The 19,688-nt window shown below is 45.3% G+C and overlaps 1 protein-coding gene across 7 annotated transcripts in view; it reads left to right on the forward strand.

Annotated features, from left to right (window-relative positions):
• Window positions 1-19,688, forward strand: part of LOC135557908 (gephyrin) — a 155,284-nt gene that overhangs the window by 52,592 nt on the left and 83,004 nt on the right. For all 7 annotated transcript variants that reach the window (XM_064991602.1, XM_064991603.1, XM_064991604.1 and 4 more), the window contains exons 2-4: window positions 2,629-2,707; window positions 16,202-16,259; window positions 17,998-18,090. In XM_064991602.1, the coding sequence (XP_064847674.1) occupies window positions 2,629-2,707; window positions 16,202-16,259; window positions 17,998-18,090 (230 nt within the window). The remainder of the gene's footprint in view (window positions 1-2,628; window positions 2,708-16,201; window positions 16,260-17,997; window positions 18,091-19,688) is intronic.

The raw sequence follows: 19,688 nt of genomic DNA on the forward strand, positions 1-19,688 counted from the left end.
TCTCTCTCTTGTGTAAATGTCAGCACTCTCACATTTATTTGCCAGAGCCCAGAGCACTGGCCTACCCTCTCTGTTTACCTCTGTCCCTACAGCAATCCCTTTTACCTCTTCTCATCCTCTCTCATTTTCCTTACCCTTCTCCCTCTCTCTCATCACCCCTCTCTCCTCTCATCCCTCTCTCTCATCCCTCTCTCTCATTCTCCTCATTCCCCCTCAGCCATTTTTCTCTCATTCTACCCTCCTCCTCTGTCATCCCTTTCTCTTCTTTTATTTCCTCACCATCTCTCTCTCTCTTTCCCCTCCTGCACTCCATCAGTGGTTAGAAATGTAAGAATTTTCCTGTTGTCCATGTGTCCCTACTTGTAGTGTTTTGGAGTTGGTGGAGTGCAGCGATGATAGCGCTACTCTTTGTCACTTTCTAAGTCAGTCTATTTGTATAAAGATGTATTTATATATCTTATACACTATAAGCTCCATAGTAATCTCTTATACCACGAAACACCTTATCTCTTTCTTACGAAGTCTCTCTCACTTTCTCTCTCTCTCTCTGTTATTCTATCTCTGAGCACAATGATGACTCATGTGGCTCACACCTGCTCAAAAGTCATGGTACACAGCGGTTGCAGATGTCTGTGTCTGTCTCTGCCTCTGTCTGTCTCTGCCTCTGTCTGCCTCTGTCTGTCTCTGCCTCTGTCTGTCTCTGTCTGTCTCTGTCTCTGTCTGTCTCTGCCTCTGTCTGTCTCTTCCTCTGTCTGTCTCTTCCTCTGTCTGCCTCTGTCTCTGTCTCTGTCTCTGTCTGTCTCTGTCTCTGTCTGTCTCTTCCTCTGTCTGTCTCTGTCTGTCTCTGCCTCTGTCTGTCTCTGCCTCTGTCTGTCTCTTCCTCTGTCTGTCTCTTCCTCTGTCTGCCTCTGTCTCTGTCTCTGTCTCTGTCTGTCTCTGTCTCTGTCTGTCTCTTCCTCTGTCTGTCTCTGTCTGTCTCTGCCTCTGTCTGTCTCTGCCTCTGTCTGTCTCTGTCTCTGTCTGTCTCTGTCTCTGTCTGTCTCTTCCTCTGTCTGTCTCTGTCTGTCTCTGCCTCTGTCTGTCTCTGCCTCTGTCTGTCTCTTCCTCTGTCTGTCTCTTCCTCTGTCTGCCTCTGTCTCTGTCTCTGTCTCTGTCTGTCTCTGTCTCTGTCTGTCTCTTCCTCTGTCTGTCTCTGTCTGTCTCTGCCTCTGTCTGTCTCTGCCTCTGTCTGTCTCTGCCTCTGTCTGTCTCTGCCTCTGTCTGTCTCTGCCTCTGTCTGTCTCTGCCTCTGTCTGTCTGTCTGTCTGTGTCTCTCTGTTTGTGTCTCTGTCTGTCTGTCTGTTTGTGTCTGTCTCTCTGTCTGTGTCTCTGTCTGTGTTTCTGTCTGTCTGTGTGTGTGTCTGTCTGTGTGTGTCTGTCTGTGTGTGTGTGTCTGTCTGTCTGTCTGTCTGTCTGTCTCTGTCTCTGTCTGTCTGTCTGTCTGTCTGTCTCGGTCTGTCTGTCTGTCTCGGTCTGTCTGTCTGTCTCGGTCTGTCTGTCTGTCTGTCTCGGTCTGTCTGTCTGTCTCGGTCTGTCTGTCTGTCTCGGTCTGTCTGTCTGTCTCGGTCTGTCTGTCTGTCTCCTGTCTGTCTGTCTGTCTCCTGTCTGTCTGTCTGTCTCCTGTCTGTCTCCTGTCTGTCTCCTGTCTGTCTGTCTGTCTGTCTCCTGTCTGTCTGTCTGTCTGTCTCCTGTCTGTCTGTCTGTCTGTCTCCTGTATGTCTGTCTGTCTCCTGTCTGTCTGTCTGTCTCTGTCTGTGTCTGTTTGTCTGTCTCTCTCTGTCTGTCTGTCTGCCTGTTTGTCTCCTGTTTGTCTCCTGTTTGTCTCCTGTTTGTGTCTGTCTCTGTGTCTGTCTCTGTTTGTGTCTGTCTCTGTTTGTCTGTCTGTCTGTCTCTGTCTGTCTCTGTTTTTCTGTCTGTCTGTCTGTCTGTCTGTCTGTCTGTCTGTCTGTCTGTCTCTGGCTGTCTGTCTCTGTCTCCTGTCTGTCTCTGGCTGTCTGTCTCCTGTCTGTCTCCTGTCTGTCTCTCTGTCTGTCTCTCTGTCTGTCTCCTGTCTGTCTCTCTGTCTGTCTCCTGTTTGTCTCCTGTCTGTCTCTGTTTGTCTGTCTGTCTCTGTCTCCTGTCTGTCTGTCTGTCTCTGGCTGTCTGTCTCTGTCTCCTGTCTGTCTCTGGCTGTCTGTCTCCTGTCTGTCTCTCTGTCTGTCTCCTGTTTGTCTCTCTGTCTGTCTCCTGTTTGTCTGTCTCTGGCTGTCTCCTGTTTGTCTCCTGTTTGTCTCCTGTCTGTCTCTGTTTGTCTCTCTGTCTGTCTGTCTGTCTGTCTGTCTGTCTGTCTGTCTGTCTGTCTGTCTGTCTGTCTGTCTCTGGCTGTCTGTCTCTGTCTCCTGTCTGTCTCTGGCTGTCTGTCTCTCTGTCTGTCTCTCTGTCTGTCTGTCTGGACTGGGGGATATTATTTTGTAATCTCTATATATTGCTCCACTTTACTGATGATTTCTCTCTCTCGCTTTCTGTCTCTCTCTCTGTCTCGCTCTCGCTCTCTCTCTCTCTCTCTCTCTATCTCTCTCTATCTATCTATCTATCGTTCTCTCCATCCAGTGAGTGACAGCTGTTTTAGGAACCTGGCAGAGGACCGCAGTGGAATCAACCTAAAAGATCTGGTGCACGACCCCTCCCTGTAAGTCTTCCAACTCTAAACCCCCAGCACATTTACACCAACAAACACACACCCACCGGTCTGCTCTTGTTTATTACCAGTAGTAACATGGTGTATTAGTGTAGATGTGTCAGGGTGTGTTAGTGTACATGTGTCAGGGTGTATTAGTGTAGATGTGTCAGGGTGTATTAGTGTAGATGTGTCAGGGTGTATTAGTGTAGATGTGTCAGGGTGTGTTAGTGTACATGTGCCAGGGTGTATTAGTGTAGATGTGCCAGGGTGTATTAGTGTAGATGTGTCAGGGTGTATTAGTGTAGATGTGTCAGGGTGTATTAGTGTAGATGTGTCAGGGTGTATTAGTGTAGATGTGTCAGGGTGTAGATGTGTCAGGGTGTATTAGTGTAGATGTGTCAGGGTGTAGATGTGCCAGGACGTGTTAGTGTAGATGTGCCAGGGTGTGTTAGTGTAGATGTGCCAGGGTGTGTTAGTGTAGATGTGCCAGGGTGTATTAGTGTAGATGTGTCAGGGTGTGTTAGTGTAGATGTGTCAGGGTGTATCAGTGTAGATGAGTCAGGGTGTAGATGTGCCAGGGCGTGTTAGTGTAGATGTGCCAGGGTGTGTTAGTGTAGATGTGCCAGGGTGTGTTAGTGTAGATGTGCCAGGGTGTGTTAGTGTAGATGTGCCAGGGTGTATTAGTGTAGATGTGCCAGGGTGTATTAGTGTAGATGTGTCAGGGTGTATCAGTGTAGATATGTCAGGGTGTAGATGTGCCAGGGCGTGTTAGTGTAGATGTGTCAGGGCGTGTTAGTGTAGATGTGTCAGGGCGTGTTAGTGTAGATGTGTCAGGGTGTATTAGTGTAGATGTGTCAGGGTGTATTAGTGTAGATGTGTCAGGGTGTATTAGTGTAGATGTGTCAGGGTGTATTAGTGTAGATGTGTCAGGGTGTATTAGTGTAGATGTGTCAGGGTGTATTAGTGTAGATGTGTCAGGGTGTATTAGTGTAGATGTGTCAGGGTGTATTAGTGTAGATGTGTCAGGGTGTAGATGTGCCAGGGCGTGTTAGTGTAGATGTGCCAGGGTGTGTTAGTGTAGATGTGCCAGGGTGTGTTAGTGTAGATGTGCCAGGGTGTGTTAGTGTAGATGTGCCAGGGTGTATTAGTGTAGATGTGCCAGGGTGTATTAGTGTAGATGTGTCAGGGTGTATCAGTGTAGATATGTCAGGGTGTAGATGTGCCAGGGCGTGTTAGTGTAGATGTGTCAGGGCGTGTTAGTGTAGATGTGTCAGGGCGTGTTAGTGTAGATGTGTCAGGGTGTGTTAGTGTAGATGTGTCAGGGTGTATTAGTGTAGATGTGTCAGGGTGTATTAGTGTAGATGTGTCAGGGTGTATTAGTGTAGATGTGTCAGGGTGTATTAGTGTAGATGTGTCAGGGTGTATTAGTGTAGATGTGTCAGGGTGTAGATGTGCCAGGGCGTGTTAGTGTAGATGTGCCAGGGTGTGTTAGTGTAGATGTGCCAGGGTGTGTTAGTGTAGATGTGTCAGGGCGTGTTAGTGTAGATGTGTCAGGGCGTATTAGTGTAGATGTGTCAGGGTGTATTAGTGTAGATGTGTCAGGGTGTATTAGTGTAGATGTGTCAGGGTGTATTAGTGTAGATGTGTCAGGGTGTATTAGTGTAGATGTGTCAGGGTGTATTAGTGTAGATGTGTCAGGGTGTAGATGTGCCAGGGCGTGTTAGTGTAGATGTGCCAGGGTGTGTTAGTGTAGATGTGCCAGGGTGTATTAGTGTAGATGTGTCAGGGTGTATCAGTGTAGATGTGTAAGGGTGTATCAGTGTAGATGTGTCAGGGTGTATTAGTGTAGATGTGTCAGGGTGTATTAGTGTAGATGTGTCAGGGTGTATTAGTGTAGATGTGTCAGGGTGTATTAGTGTAGATGTGTCAGGGTGTAGATGTGCCAGGGCGTGTTAGTGTAGATGTGCCAGGGTGTGTTAGTGTAGATGTGCCAGGGTGTATTAGTGTAGATGTGCCAGGGTGTATTAGTGTAGATGTGCCAGGGTGTATTAGTGTAGATGTGTCAGGGTGTGGTAGTGTAGATGTGTCAGGGTGTGGTAGTGTAGATGTGTCGGGGTGAATTAGTGTAGATGTGTCGGGGTGAATTAGTGTAGATGTGTCAGGGTGTAGATGTGCCAGGGCGTGTTAGTGTAGATGTGCCAGGGTGTATTAGTGTAGATGTGCCGGGGTGTATTAGTGTAGATGTGTCAGGGTGTATCAGTGTAGATGTGTCAGGGTGTAGCTGTGCCAAGGTGTATTAGTGTAGATGTGTCAGGGTGTAGATGTGCCAGGGTGTATCAGTGTAGATGTGCCAGGGTGTATCAGTGTAGATGTGCCAGGGTGTATATGTGCCAGGGTGTGTCAGTGTAGATGTGCCAGGGTGTGTCAGTGTAGATGTGCCAGGGTGTGTCAGTGTAGATGTGCCAGGGTGTATCAGTGTAGATGTGCCAGGGTGTATCAGTGTAGATGTGCCAGGGTGTATCAGTGTAGATGTGCCAGGGTGTGTCAGTGTAGATGTGCCAGGGTGTGTCAGTGTAGATGTGCCAGGGTGTATCAGTGTAGATGTGCCAGGGTGTATCAGTGCAGATGTGTCAGGGTGTATCAGTGTAGATGTGTCAGGGTGTAGATGTGCCAGGGTGTATCAGTGTAGATGTGCCAGGGTGTATCAGTGTAGATGTGCCAGGGTGTATCAGTGTAGATGTGCCAGGGTGCATTAGTGTAGATGTGTCAGGGTGTAGATGTGCCAGGGTGTATTAGTGTAGATGTACCAGGGTGTATCAGTGTAGATGTGCCAGGGTGTATCAGTGTAGATGTGCCAGGGTGTGTCAGTGTAGATGTGCCAGGGTGTATCAGTGTAGATGTGCCAGGGTGTATTAGTGTAGATGTGTCAGGGTGTATCAGTGTAGATGTGCCAGGGTGTATCAGTGTAGATGTGCCAGGGTGTATCAGTGTAGATGTTTCAGGGTGTATCAGTGTAGATGTGTCAGGGTGTATCAGTGTAGATGTGTCAGGGTGTAGATGTGTCAGGGTGTATCAGTGTAGATGTGCCAGGGTGTATCAGTGTAGATGTGCCAGGGTGTATCAGTGTAGATGTGCCAGGGTGTATCAGTGTAGATGTGCCAGGGTGTATCAGTGTAGATGTGCCAGGGTGTATCAGTGTAGATGTGTCAGGGTGTATCAGTGTAGATGTGCCAGGGTGTAGATGTGCCAGGGTGTATCAGTGTAGATGTGTCAGGGTGTATCAGTGTAGATGTGCCAGGGTGTATCAGTGTAGATGTGTCAGGGTGTATCAGTGTAGATGTGCCAGGGTGTAGATGTGCCAGGGTGTATCAGTGTAGATGTGCCAGGGTGTATCAGTGTAGATGTGCCAGGGTGTATCAGTGTAGATGTGCCAGGGTGTATCAGTGTAGATGTGCCAGGGTGTATCAGTGTAGATGTGTCAGGGTGTATCAGTTTAGATGTGTCAGGGTGTATCAGTGTAGATGTGTCAGGGTGTATCAGTGTAGATGTGCCAGGGTGTATCAGTGTAGATGTGCCAGGGTGTATCAGTGTAGATGTGTCAGGGTGTATCAGTGTAGATGTGTGCCATGTCTGATACGTCACACTGTATTGGGACACCACTAGCTAACGAGACTGTCAACCAGGCTGTCACACACTCATTAGTGTGTACAGATATGGGCGGGGGGTGCTGTGTAAGCTTGTGTGTGTATGCCTGGATGCGTAATTGTGTGTGTGTCGGTTTGTCTGTGTGTGTGCGTGTGCGCCAGTGTTGAGGACCATGCTGGTTAGCCAGTGTGTCCATGTCTGGTGTATTAAGGTCTTGGTAACTGATGTAGACTGTGTGTGACCCTCTCTTCCCCTCCCCTCTCTGAGCTGTGTTGAGCTGTGCTGAGCTGTGCTGAGCTGTTCTGAGCCGTGCTGAGCTGTGCCAGGCGTTGTTACATGTCACTTCATCCATCAGGATGACCAGCTAGACACACAAACACGGGTCACAATGTGCCACAGCACACCGTGTCTGGGACACCTAGACACACACACACACACACAAAGACACACACACACACACAAAGACACACACACACACACAAAGACATCCATGCAGATGCACAAACACTGGAGTATGTCCTCGACGTGTACAGTTCTCCCCTCCTGCTTGTTCTCGTGTGTGTGTGTGTATGTGTAATCTCCTGCGTGTGTATTATCTCCTGTGTGTGTGTGTGTGTGTGTGTGTGTGTGTGTGTGTGTGTGTGTGTGTGTGTGGAAGTTCTGGCGTGTGTGTTGAAGGTTGTCTGAATATCCTCCTGGGGGCTTCAGCCAACAGAGGCGCTCGCCGCCCTCGAGTGACTTGTTGTGACATCCTTTTGTCAATTTTACAAATTGTCACGGCTAAAAGTAGCAGTCTTATGAATCATATGGGGGACAATGCTCTAATTTCACCCACAGAACAGCCATCACTGGAAGGAGGCAGAGGCAGGACCACTGGTTGTGCTCTAAATTAGCACGCTAAGCTAGCTAATGCTAGACTGTGAACGTTTCTTTGCTAGCCTGTGCTATCCCGTGCTAGCCTGTTTTAGCCAGTGTTAGCATTCACTGGCCTGTGCTAGCCTTAATTAATTAGCCCCTGCTTGCCATGCATGTGTTATAGTGGAAGTGATCTGCTGTGCATGGACTTGTCAGGTGATGGTATCCCAGGTTGAGGCAAATAATGTGCTGGAGGGGGATTATTAGATAGTTCAGAGAGAAGAGATATCATCTGACACTTATTTATACTTCTGAGCCAAGGTTTGTGAAACTGAGCTGGCCTGGTTACGGATATACCATAGTTGCTGGAGCCGTGCTGGAAAGAACAACGTGAAAGACAAATCCCAGCCAGCACAGTACAGATTATGTCTGCAGTATGGGGTATATAGAGAAGGGGAGAGTGGGGTAAGTTGAGCCACCCTTGTTTCTAGGAAACCATACTTAAAACTTAGAATTTGACCAAATGTTTATGAAGAGGTCATCATATCATGGAGTCCGAGAAGGAAGAATCCACATAGGAAAAGTGGTAAAAAAACAACACATTTTCACAAAGTCTAATTAATGAATTGTGTTAGAGGTTTTTTGATGCTTGTATCTAAACCAACGTAGATAATTTAAAGATTGTTATATACATCAGTTGGGGTCTCTATAAGCTTCAATATGAGGTCCTAAACCGAGCATGAACGTGCATCCTTGTAGCTGTGTGGGCTAATATAGTCAAAATGTTTACCCTGCGGTAAGGTGAGCCAATGGCCATGGGGTAAGGTGAGCCAATGGCCATGGGGTAAGGTGAGCCAATGGCCACGGGGTAAGGTGAGCCAATGGCCATGGGGTAAGCTGAGCCAATGGCCATGGGGTAAGGTGAGCCAATGGCCATGGGGTAAGGTGAGCCAATGGCCATGGGGTAAGCTGAGCCAATGGCCATGGGGTAAGCTGAGCCAATGGCCATGGGGTAAGGTGAGCCAATGGCCATGGGGTAAGGTGAGCCAATGTACATGTTTTCTTCCCATGGGTAATGTACGCTGTTTGTTTCATTTAACCTTCATTTAACTGGGAAGTCTGTTGAGAACAAATTCTTATTTACAATGAACCCGGACGACGCTGGCCACTCGGGAGCGAACTTTGTTAGGTGTTACACCTGTGTTTAAAAGTGTTAAAATTATCAAAGGACAAATTATTGTAATTGTGTTTGGGAAATAAAGACAGACGTGGTTGTAATTTAATTACAAAGTAGTGCTGATATTTCATTAAGAAAAGACATTTATAGGCAGCTTAACTTCCTCTGTTTGGTGGATTTAAGTTGTGCCAAGAAACCCAAGAGACAAGTTATCTTTTCAAAACTGTTATGTTTACACAACTTCTGATTGTTTCCAGGGTTACACAACATCCTGAAATATACGTAGATATCTTTGTTATAAAGAATACTGTATTTCCCTTGACGGAGTGATGCTGAATGTCAAACATATCTCAACTTAATCCACTCCCCTACGTGTCCTACATATGGTTGGATTGTCCTTTAGTGTATCTCTGTATGTGTTAGTGTGTGTGTGTGTGTGTGTGTGTGTGTGTGATGGAGAGCCCTGAACAAAGGCCATGCATTATTAATGACGCAGCAGATGGGCCTCATCATAGAGCAGGCCCACAATGACACCACTACAGCAGATGGGCCTCATCATAGAGCAGCCCACAACGACACCACTACAGCAGATGGGCCTCATCATAGAGCAGCCCACAACGACACCACTACAGCAGATGGGCCTCATCATAGAGCAGGCCACAACGACACCACTACAGCAGATGGGCCTCATCATAGAGCCTCATAGAGCAGCCCACAACGACACCACTACAACAGATGGGCCTCATCATAGAGCAGCCCACAACGACACCACTACAGCAGATGGGCCTCATCATAGAGCCTCATAGAGCAGGCCCACAATGACACCACTACAGCAGATGGGCTTCAACATAGAGCCTCATAGAGCAGGCCCACAACGACACCACTACAGCAGATGGGCCTCATCATAGAGCCTCATAGAGCAGGCCCACAACGACACCACTACAGCAGATGGGCCTCATCATAGAGCCTCATAGAGCAGGCCCACAACGACACCACTACAGCAGATGGGCTTCAACATAGAGCCTCATAGAGCAGGCCCACAACGACACCACTACAGCAGATGGGCCTCATCATAGAGCCTCATAGAGCAGGCCCACAACGACACCACTACAGCAGATGGGGCTCATCATAGAGCCTCATAGAGCAGGCCCACAACCACACCACGACAGCAGATGGGCCTCAACATAGAGCCTCATAGAGCAGGCCCACAACGACACCACTACATCAGATGGGCCTCATCATAGAGCAGGCCACAACAATACCACTACATCAGATGGGCCTCATCATAGAGCAGGCCACAACGACACCACTACAGCAGATGGGCCTCATCATAGAGCAGGCCACAACAACACCACTACATCAGATGGGCCTCATCATAGAGCAGGCCACAACGACACCACTACAGCAGATGGGCCTCATCATAGAGCAGCCCACAACGACACCACTACAGCAGATGGGCCTCATCATAGAGCAGCCCACAACGACACCACTACAGCAGATGGGCGTCATCATAGTGCAGCCCACAACTTTACAGACCTGAACATCTGGGTCTTAGATGTGTTTGTGGGCAGGGGTAAGGGGTATTGGTTGGGGGGTTGTGTCTTTATCTGTTTTCTGGATCTCAGGTACCTACAGTCCATCATCTAGGTACCTACAGTCCATCATCTAGGTACCTACAGTCTATCACCTAGGTACCTACAGTCCATCATCTAGGTACCTACAGTCCATCATCTAGGTACCTACAGTCCATCATCTAGGTACCTACAGTCCATCATCTAGGTACCTACAGTCTATCACCTAGGTACCTACAGTCCATCATCTAGGTACCTACAGTCCATCATCTAGGTACCTACAGTCCATCATCTAGGTACCTACAGTCTATCACCTAGGTACCTACAGTCCTTCATCTAGGCCTATGTCTTGCTCTTTCTCTCTTCTGTTGTTCTTTCTGTCGTTCTTTGTCTCGTTCATTTCATGCTGTCTCTATGCCTCTGTCTCGTTCATTTCATTCTGTCTCTATTTCTCTCTCTGGCAGGTTCTCCTATTCTCTCACTCTCCTTTTAATGTTTTTTATCCTAACCTTTAACCATTTGCAATGAATGGCTAAACTTTATTTTAACTCTATCCAAAACCAAACTTATCTTTGAAATTTGACATTAAGAGCAATGTTTCCCATGACTCTGAGGGTGGCAAGTTCCCAGTGGTAGACATTTACATTACATTTACATTTAAGTCATTTAGCAGACGCTCTTATCCAGAGCGACTTACAAATTGGACACAGTATTACAATGTTTATTACCCTTCCTAACCCTTAACCCAACCATTCAGTGTTGTATTACCCTTCCTAACCCTTAACCCAACCATTCAGTGTTGTATTACCCTTCCTAACCCTTAACCCAACCATTCACAATGGTTATTACCCTTCCTAACCCTTAACCCAACCATTCACAGTGTTGTATTACCCTTCCTAACCCTTAACCCAACCATTCACAGTGTTGTATTACCCTTCCTAACCCTTAACCCAACCATTCACAGTGTTGTATTACCCTTCCTAACCCTTAACCCAACCATTCACAGTGTTGTATTACCCTTCCTAACCCTTAACCCAACCATTCACAGTGTTGTATTACCCTTCCTAACCCTTAACCCAACCATTCAGTGTTTATTACCCTTCTTAACCCAACCATTCACAATTAATGCCTAAACTTAATGTTTTATCCCTATTCAAATTGTTAACCCTTCGAAATTATAAATTGAGAGGAACTTCAGAATTTGACGTTTGGAGAAACGTTGTTAAACGTCAGAATCTGAAGGCAAATTGGTAAACCATGAGAAGTCGTGTTGTGCATCAATGTACACACTCTGCTCTAGAAAACACGTTCCCTACCACTGCTACACACACATACTGTATACCAGTACGCAACAACACACGCACACGAACACACACATACTGTTGTCGTGTCTTTGGCTATGCCGGATTAAGTGATATGACATGCTATTCTATAAAATAATTTCTCCGTGAATAATATTACCTGACTGAGCTAATCATGTAAGTGTAATTAGCTAGAGAGTTGGGCACCACAAAATAATATTTATAGAGCTGTTATCTTCCGAATAAACTCTTAAAGACATATTTTACATCCAAAGCAGTCAACATTAATCTTCATCTTACTTCATTCAGTCTCATCTGAAAGTTGTCAATTCTTGGTTACCTGCAAGAACTCTGGATAACAATTTGTATCAGCTATACAAAATTGGGTTTAATCATTTATTTACTAAATACCTAACTAATCACACAGAATTACACATACACATAATTAAATCATAACTTGATTACAAATTACGTCATAAAGGAAAACGTCCATAGCGGGCGGAACAGATATGACAGCTGGTTACACAAAAGAAAAGGGTCTGGGTTTGAGTGAAGGAGCGTGAAGACTGAGGAACAAAGGGAAGAAGCTGGGCTATCGTAAATACAGTATCTTATGCATTCTAAATTACCGCCCATTTGGAAAAGGAAAATGCAAGAAATATTTACTCTGAGCTGCGCTTCAGTAGGTTGGTGGTAGATGGAAGGCCGTTTTGCCAAACCGAGTCCATTGTCCTTAGAAGAATGTCTCTGGTGGTCAATTAGATACGTTGTAGTAACGTCATTGTGTGGTAGATGGGATACTCTGTCTGTTCCTTCCTAACCTGCGTTTGCAGCTGCGGTTGCCAACTCAATAAGAGTTCAAAGTTCATACCATTCGCAACCATAGCTCATGCTGATGTTGGCTTCGTTCTGTAGTTATTATCTGAACCATTCTGACATAGGACCGTCATCCTACCTCATCGGAACAGGAAGTTCTATTGTCGTCAAGGGTTTATATAGGGAGGGAGAAGTGGCTGTGTTTGAAAAGTTTTATAGCCCATGTCCCTCCACAGAGGCGAGCCACTGAGTGAGCAGAGCCCTATCTTATGAAAACCCACATCTCACATTTTAGAAGCTAAAATCACATTTCATCCCATCACAAATAATTTCATATTCAAACATTTAAATTGAACAACAATTCCATGTGAATCCGATAACTCTGATGTGTAGACTTTCCACTGTAGAGTTTGTCATCTTATCATTGATGAGAATGTCTCAGATGACAACCGAACTGACATCATATTCATTATGTACCACCGCATATGTTCAATTGTTCGGATTACCAGAATATAGTTCATTTCCCCCCACCTACTGATGTTCCCAGAATCTCTATGTTAACCAAGGAAAAAGGGGGGAAGAGGTATTTATGACTGTCATAAACCTATCCCCCAGGCCAACGTCATGACCCTGTATACCAGTACGCAACAACACATGCACATACACTTGTATGCAACAACACACATACACATACTTCAGAGACAGGGCATCCCGAAACACTGCCACGAAGCAAACACACACTCACGATAAACCATGCGCAAGGCAACCAGAGGCTTCAGATAGAATGGGGTTGCCTAGGAAACAGATGGTGGGAAGGAACCCTAGTTATTTGTGTTCAGCATATTTTCATTTGGGCTGAAACAGGGAGACAGGGAAAAAAACGACAGAGAAGTGATTTGTCCTGACAGGTCCATTTCTTTCCCGGGGTGAAACACACTGTCTAAAAAGCCCCAGTACACACGTACACACCTCCACACTCCCGACCATTTAGAGTGTCTGTGTCTGTGTGTAGAGCTGTTTCACTTTCAGCCTGCCGATGTTTCTCCTTTTTCGGCAATACCTGAGCTGGCCACCAGAGAGCGCCGTGGTACACCGCTCAAGAGCAGACTCTCCTTGTGTGAGATCTCCCTAGTGGGCCGTGTTTAGGAATGTCTTTCAGGTGGGCACATTCAAAGCCATTCATTGCTCTCCTTCCCTCTCTGTTTCTGGCTCTCTAGGACTTCTCCTGGCTCCCTCCCCAAAGAACAAAATATTTTCACATGACCCTCCCGCTGTACCATAAAATAAATTGAACACCCTCCCCATCATATAATTAACTGTTTATGACCCATAATAAGTGTAGCGGCCCTGTATTTAAACATGTGGATATCGACTTTGTCACTTCAGTATGCTTTGGTGGCACAGTCGATGCCACGTAGGGCTACTGGTCAGAAGGTCGAGGGTTCGCCGACCACCACAGACAAGCTCACTCCCCTGTTTCATTACACTACAATCAGAGCTGGCTGCACACAATCATCAACTGGAGGGCAATTTGATAATAATATATAGTCATTTTACACACACTTCAATAATATTGTTTTTTGTTTTCAACACGGTCGACACCACAATATAATAGACTATGTACATCTCTACAAACAGAAAATACATCTCTCCTGACCTTGCAGGTTTACCCAGTACTGAAGGATTGGATTGACCATCTCCGAATGTCATTCAACGTCTTGGTGTCTCTTCCTATTCATCAATTGTCCTCTGCACAGTTTGGATTTGATTGATTGATTTGATTTTTGTTGTCAGTTAAAAATCTACATATACACAAAGATGACCTGGATCGCACATTAATGTGGTGAATTTACTTCCATTGTGCTCCCAATGTTTCTATATAAATACATGTACAATTACATTGATACAGACACATCGCAGAGATGGAGACGGGAATATGCTCAACCTCCGCATTCGTATGAGGGGGGAGTTTAAGTACAATTCTCACAAGCTTGTTTGACTGGTAGCTTATTCTTTAGATGTTTGGGACTGCTGGTGAACCAGGATATGCAGGATTAACCAAAGAGAGCTGGACTAGCACACTTGTCAGAGTCTTTAGGGTGTCTATAACTAGGTTTCCATCCAATTGGCGACAAATTTTCATGTGAATATTCTAAAATCTTCATTGAAAACAATATGCCATTTCAGAGTTTGCTTGAGGAACATGTGATGCCGGACAACATGACAAGGGACATGGACATCATATGTATTCAGATCCAACTTGAGGGCAGCCAGCACCATCAGTAAACGAGGGATATTGACCAAATGAGACACATTTACGTGTCCTTAAAAACAGCCCGTGTTGGGCTACTATCCTTAAACAATAATTATCCACCTCACGGTTCAGCTGTCAGAGACTTGAGCACTAACTGTATCAGGGTATTGCATGCAAAGGCCTGTAGGCTTACGTGTCCTCTGTATGATATATTAGAATAACTATATATACAGTATATATAGCCTGTATACTGGAAGAGAAGTTTAGGCCTCACCCCAGAGAGAGAGTTATGTGTCCTCTGTATGATATATTAGAATAACTATATATACAGTATATATAGCCTGTATACTGGAAGAGAAGTTTAGGCCTCACCCCAGAGAGAGAGTTATGTGTCCTCTGTATGATATATTAGAATAACTGTATATACAGTATATATAGCCTGTATACTGGAAGAGAAGTTTAGGCCTCACCCCAGAGAGAGAGTTATGTGTCCTCTGTATGATATATTAGAATAACTGTATATACAGTATATATAGCCTGAATACTGGAAGAGAAGTTTAGGCCTCACCCCAGAGAGAGAGTTATGTGTACTCTCATAACCAGAGAGAGGCCTGTTCCTGTATAGGGAGTTAGGGCCTTTAGGGGTTTACGTGTCCTCTGTATGATATATTAGAATAACTATATATACAGTATATATAGCCTGAATACTGGAAGAGAAGTTTAGGCCTCACCCCAGAGAGAGAGTTATGTGTACTCTCATAACCAGAGAGAGGCCTGTTCCTGTATAGGGTGTTAGGGCCTAACTGCCTGTATGTGTACTCTCAAGCCAGGAGAGAGAGGCCTGTTCCTTGATAGAGAGTTAGGGCCTTTAGGGGTTTACGTGTCCTCTGTATGATATATTAGAATAACTATATATACAGTATATATAGCCTGAATACTGGAAGAGAAGTTTAGGCCTCACCCCAGAGAGAGAGTTATGTGTACTCTCATAACCAGAGAGAGGCCTGTTCCTGTATAGGGAGTTAGGGCCTAACTGCCTGTATGTGTACTGTCATTACCTGAGAGAGAGGCCTGTTCCTGGATAGGGTGTGAGGGCCTTTATGCCTGTATGTGTACTCTCAAGCCAGGAGAGAGAGGCCTGTTCCTTGATAGAGAGTTAGGGCCTTTAGGGGTTTATGTGTCCTCTGTATGATATATTTGAATAACTATATATACAGTGTATATATATAGCCTGTATACTGGAAGAGAAGTTTAGGCCTCACCCCAACATTGATTTCTTAATGTTATATACTGCCTCTTATATACAGATACTCTGTAGATGTATCAAAGGAGGCTAATTAGTTAATTTTCTATCAGAGTATTTTGTATAAAGTTAAGGATTATGTTGTTAGATTATAGAAGTAACTCTGGTAGGACTGAAACAGTCTTCCTCACCTTAAATTCAACTGTTGGAGTCAGTTGGAGCGCTGTGGTGCACTGCCTTCATATCGTAGGCCTGCAGTAGCTAAAGCTTAATAACAGCCCCTACCAAACCTTCACAAACATTTCGAAACTTTATTAGGGTAATTCCGAAAGTAATTCAAGACATTTGTTTATAGGGAAAATATGAGCAGAAGAGCAAGTGTAAACCAGGGGAAAAAACGCACCAACATCCCCTGTGACCCCCCAAAAAAACCACACAACCCTCCCCAAAGCAAGCATCCCTATTTTGAACCACATTTTGATATGTTCTCTCTCTCAGGCCTGCGTGGGGGAAATAACAGCAGTTGGATTTGTTTGGTTGTGTATCTGGAGGCTTGAACCAAGTGACTGTTTTGAACTGTTAGTAACATCTGAATTGTGAGGGACCTGATGTTCTGTGTTTCTCTCTATCTTCTCTCTCAGGCTTGGGGGCTCTATTTCAGCCTATAAGATCGTACCAGATGAAATTGACCAGATCAAGGTAAGATGAATCTTGAATTTCTACCTGTTTGTCTGTCAACAGACCTGGGTTCCAGTCTGTTGTGCCAGACAACCTCAATGAAGCAAGGCTTAAGTATTTTAAATAGTTCAAATACTTTTTGACCCCATTTTTATTCATGTTTTTCCCTTTATTTAACTAGGCAAGTCATTTAAGAACAAATTCTTATTTTCAATGACTGCCTAGGAACGGTTGGTTAACTGCCTTGTTCACGGGCAGAAGGACAGATTTTTTCCTTGTCAGGTCTGGGATTTGATCTTGCAACCTTTCGGTTACTGGCCCAACGCTCTAACCACTAGGCTACCTGCCTACTTGTTAGATATTACTGCACTGCTGGAGCTAGGAACACAAGCATTTCGCTACTCCCGCAATAACATCTGCTAAATATGTGTATGTGACCAATAAAATGAGAGGTGCTGGTCTAGGATCATGTTGCCCCATGTCCATGTAATCTTAATTGTTATAATCTGAAAGAAAAACTAATCCTAGATCAGTCATCCTACTGTGAGACAAATTATTATTCTTAGTAAAATCACCACCCCTAGTACCCTCGTAGTTAGATTCACCACCCTATGACCCTCTTAGTTAGAATCATCACCCTCTTAGTTAGAATCACCATCCCTATGACCCTCTTAGTTAGAATCACCACCCCTATGACCCTCTTAGTTAGAATCATCACCCTATGACCCTCTTAGTTAGAATCATCACCCTATGACCCTCTTAGTTAGAATCATCACCCTCTTAGTTAGAATCACCATCCATATGACCCACTTAGTTAGAATCATCACCCTATGACCCTCTTAGTTAGAATCATCACCCTCTTAGTTAGAATCACCATCCCTATGACCCTCTTAGTTAGAATCACCATCCCTATGACCCTCTTAGTTAGAATCACCATCCCTATGACCCTCTTAGTTAGAATCATCACCCTATGACCCTCTTAGTTAGAATCATCACCCTATGACCCTCTTAGTTAGAATCATCACCCTATGACCCTCTTAGTTAGAATCATCACCCTATGACCCTCTTAGTTAGAATCACCATCCCTATGACCCTCTTAGTTAGAATCATCACCCTATGACCCTCTTAGTTAGAATCATCACCCTATGACCCTCTTAGTTAGAATCACCATCCCTATGACCCTCTTAGTTAGAATCACCATCCCTATGACCCTCTTAGTTAGAATCACCACCCCTATGACCCTCTTAGTTAGAATCATCACCCCTATGACCCTCTTAGTTAGAATCACCACCCCTATGACCCTCTTAGTTAGAATCACCACCCCTATGACCCTCTTAGTTAGAATCACCACCCCTATGACCCTCTTAGTTAGAATCATCACCCTATGACCCTCTTAGTTAGAATCATCACCCTATGACCCTCTTAGTTAGAATCATCACCCTATGACCCTCTTAGTTAGAATCATCACCCTACGACCCTCTTAGTTAGAATCATCACCCTATGACCCTCTTAGTTAGAATCATCACCCTATGACCCTCTTAGTTAGAATCATCACCCTATGACCCTCTTAGCTAGAATCATCACCCTATGACCCTCTTAGTTAGAATCATCACCCTATGACCCTCTTAGTTAGAATCATCACCCTATGACCCTCTTAGCAGAGACCTACTGTATGTCACATCCTCTCCATTCATGCCAATGAGATCTACCTAGGAGCCTATCAGATCCTGTGTCTCAGTCTGTCTGTCTGTCTCATCAGGAGACTCTAGTGGACTGGTGTGATGAGAAAGAACTCAATCTCATCTTGACAACCGGGGGGACAGGCTTTGCTCCCCGCGATGTCACACCTGAGGTAAGTGTGTGTGTGTGTGTGTGCACGTCAGAGATGGCTGGTGGGAGGAGCTATAGGAGGACAGGCTCATTGTAATAGCTGGAATGTAATTAATGGAACGGTATCAAACATATGGAAACCACACGTTTGACTCTGATCCATTAACTCCATTCCAGTGAGCCTGTCCTCCCTCCCATAATTCCTCTCACCAGCCTTCTCAGGTGAACCTGTCTGTATGTCAAGGCGGCTGTATTTATTGCTATTACCCTATACATTTTAGCCTGCTGTGTTAACCAGTCACAGGTTTTGTTTCCTCTGTGTCTACTGCCTCTAATCTGCACCAGCTCCCCTTGTTTCAAATGAAACTAACTTGCAGATCCAAAATGTATGTCACACTGAAAGTGAGCCCCATTTAGACTCAGAGCCACCAGAGCCAGTCCTGTCTGTGTTGGTGCCTCCATAGATGACTAACACATACACACATCCGGCAGATAGAGCATGTGCCACTGGAGTCCCTTCATACATTACCACTGGAGTCCCTTTATACATTACCACTGGAGTCCCTTTATACATTACCACTGGAGTCCCTTCATACATTACCACTGGAGTCCCTTCATACATTACCACTGGAGTCCCTTTATACATTACCACTGGAGTCCATTTATACATTACCACTGGAGTCCCTTTATACATTACCACTGGAGTCCCTTCATACATTACCACTGGAGTCCCTTTATACATTACCACTGGAGTCCCTTTATACATTACCACTGGAGTCCCTTCATACATTACCACTGGAGTCCCTTCATACATTACCACTGGAGTCCCTTCATACATTACCACTGGAGTCCCTTCATACATTACCACTGGAGTCCCTTCATACATTACCACTGGAGTCCCTTTATACATTACCACTGGAGTCCCTTTATACATTACCACTGGCGTCCCTTTATACATTACCACTGGAGTCCCTTCATACATTACCACTGGAGTCCCTTTATACATTACCACTGGAGTCCCTTCATACATTACCACTGGAGTCCCTTTATACATTACCGCTGGAGTCCCTTTATACATTACCGCTGGAGTCCCTTTATACATTACCACTGGAGTCCCTTTATACATTACCACTGGAGTCCCTTTATACATTACCACTAGAGTCCTTTATACATTACCGCTGGGGCACTTGTGGGTGGGTTGGAGAAACACAGTACTTAATAATGTTACACGATAGCAGTGTGTGTGTGGGGGGGTTACCCTGTGTCCTGTCTAATGACGAAGGCTCTATTTACACACATCTTCTCTAGTGATGATCCCACTCACTGTAGGTGTCAGGAGATTCTCTCTCCCTCTTTCCCTGACCACCCCATTTATCTCGCTTCCTTTCTTCCAATAACTCTCTCCCCCGTACACCCTCCTCTACCCCCCCTCTCTCATCCACCCTCCCTGACTCCCCTTCCCCCATTCTCCCCCTCTCCCCCGTACACCCTCCTCTACCCCCCCTCTCTCATCCACCCTCCCTGTCTCTCCTTCCTCCATTTTCTCCTCTCTTGTCTTATTCCTCCCTCTCACTCTCCTGAGTCCTCATCAGTGGCTGGTAATCTTTGAAGTACTCCTCT

This window comes from Oncorhynchus masou, chromosome 16 (assembly GCF_036934945.1).
Source record: "Oncorhynchus masou masou isolate Uvic2021 chromosome 16, UVic_Omas_1.1, whole genome shotgun sequence".
Lineage (NCBI taxonomy): Eukaryota > Metazoa > Chordata > Actinopteri > Salmoniformes > Salmonidae > Oncorhynchus > Oncorhynchus masou.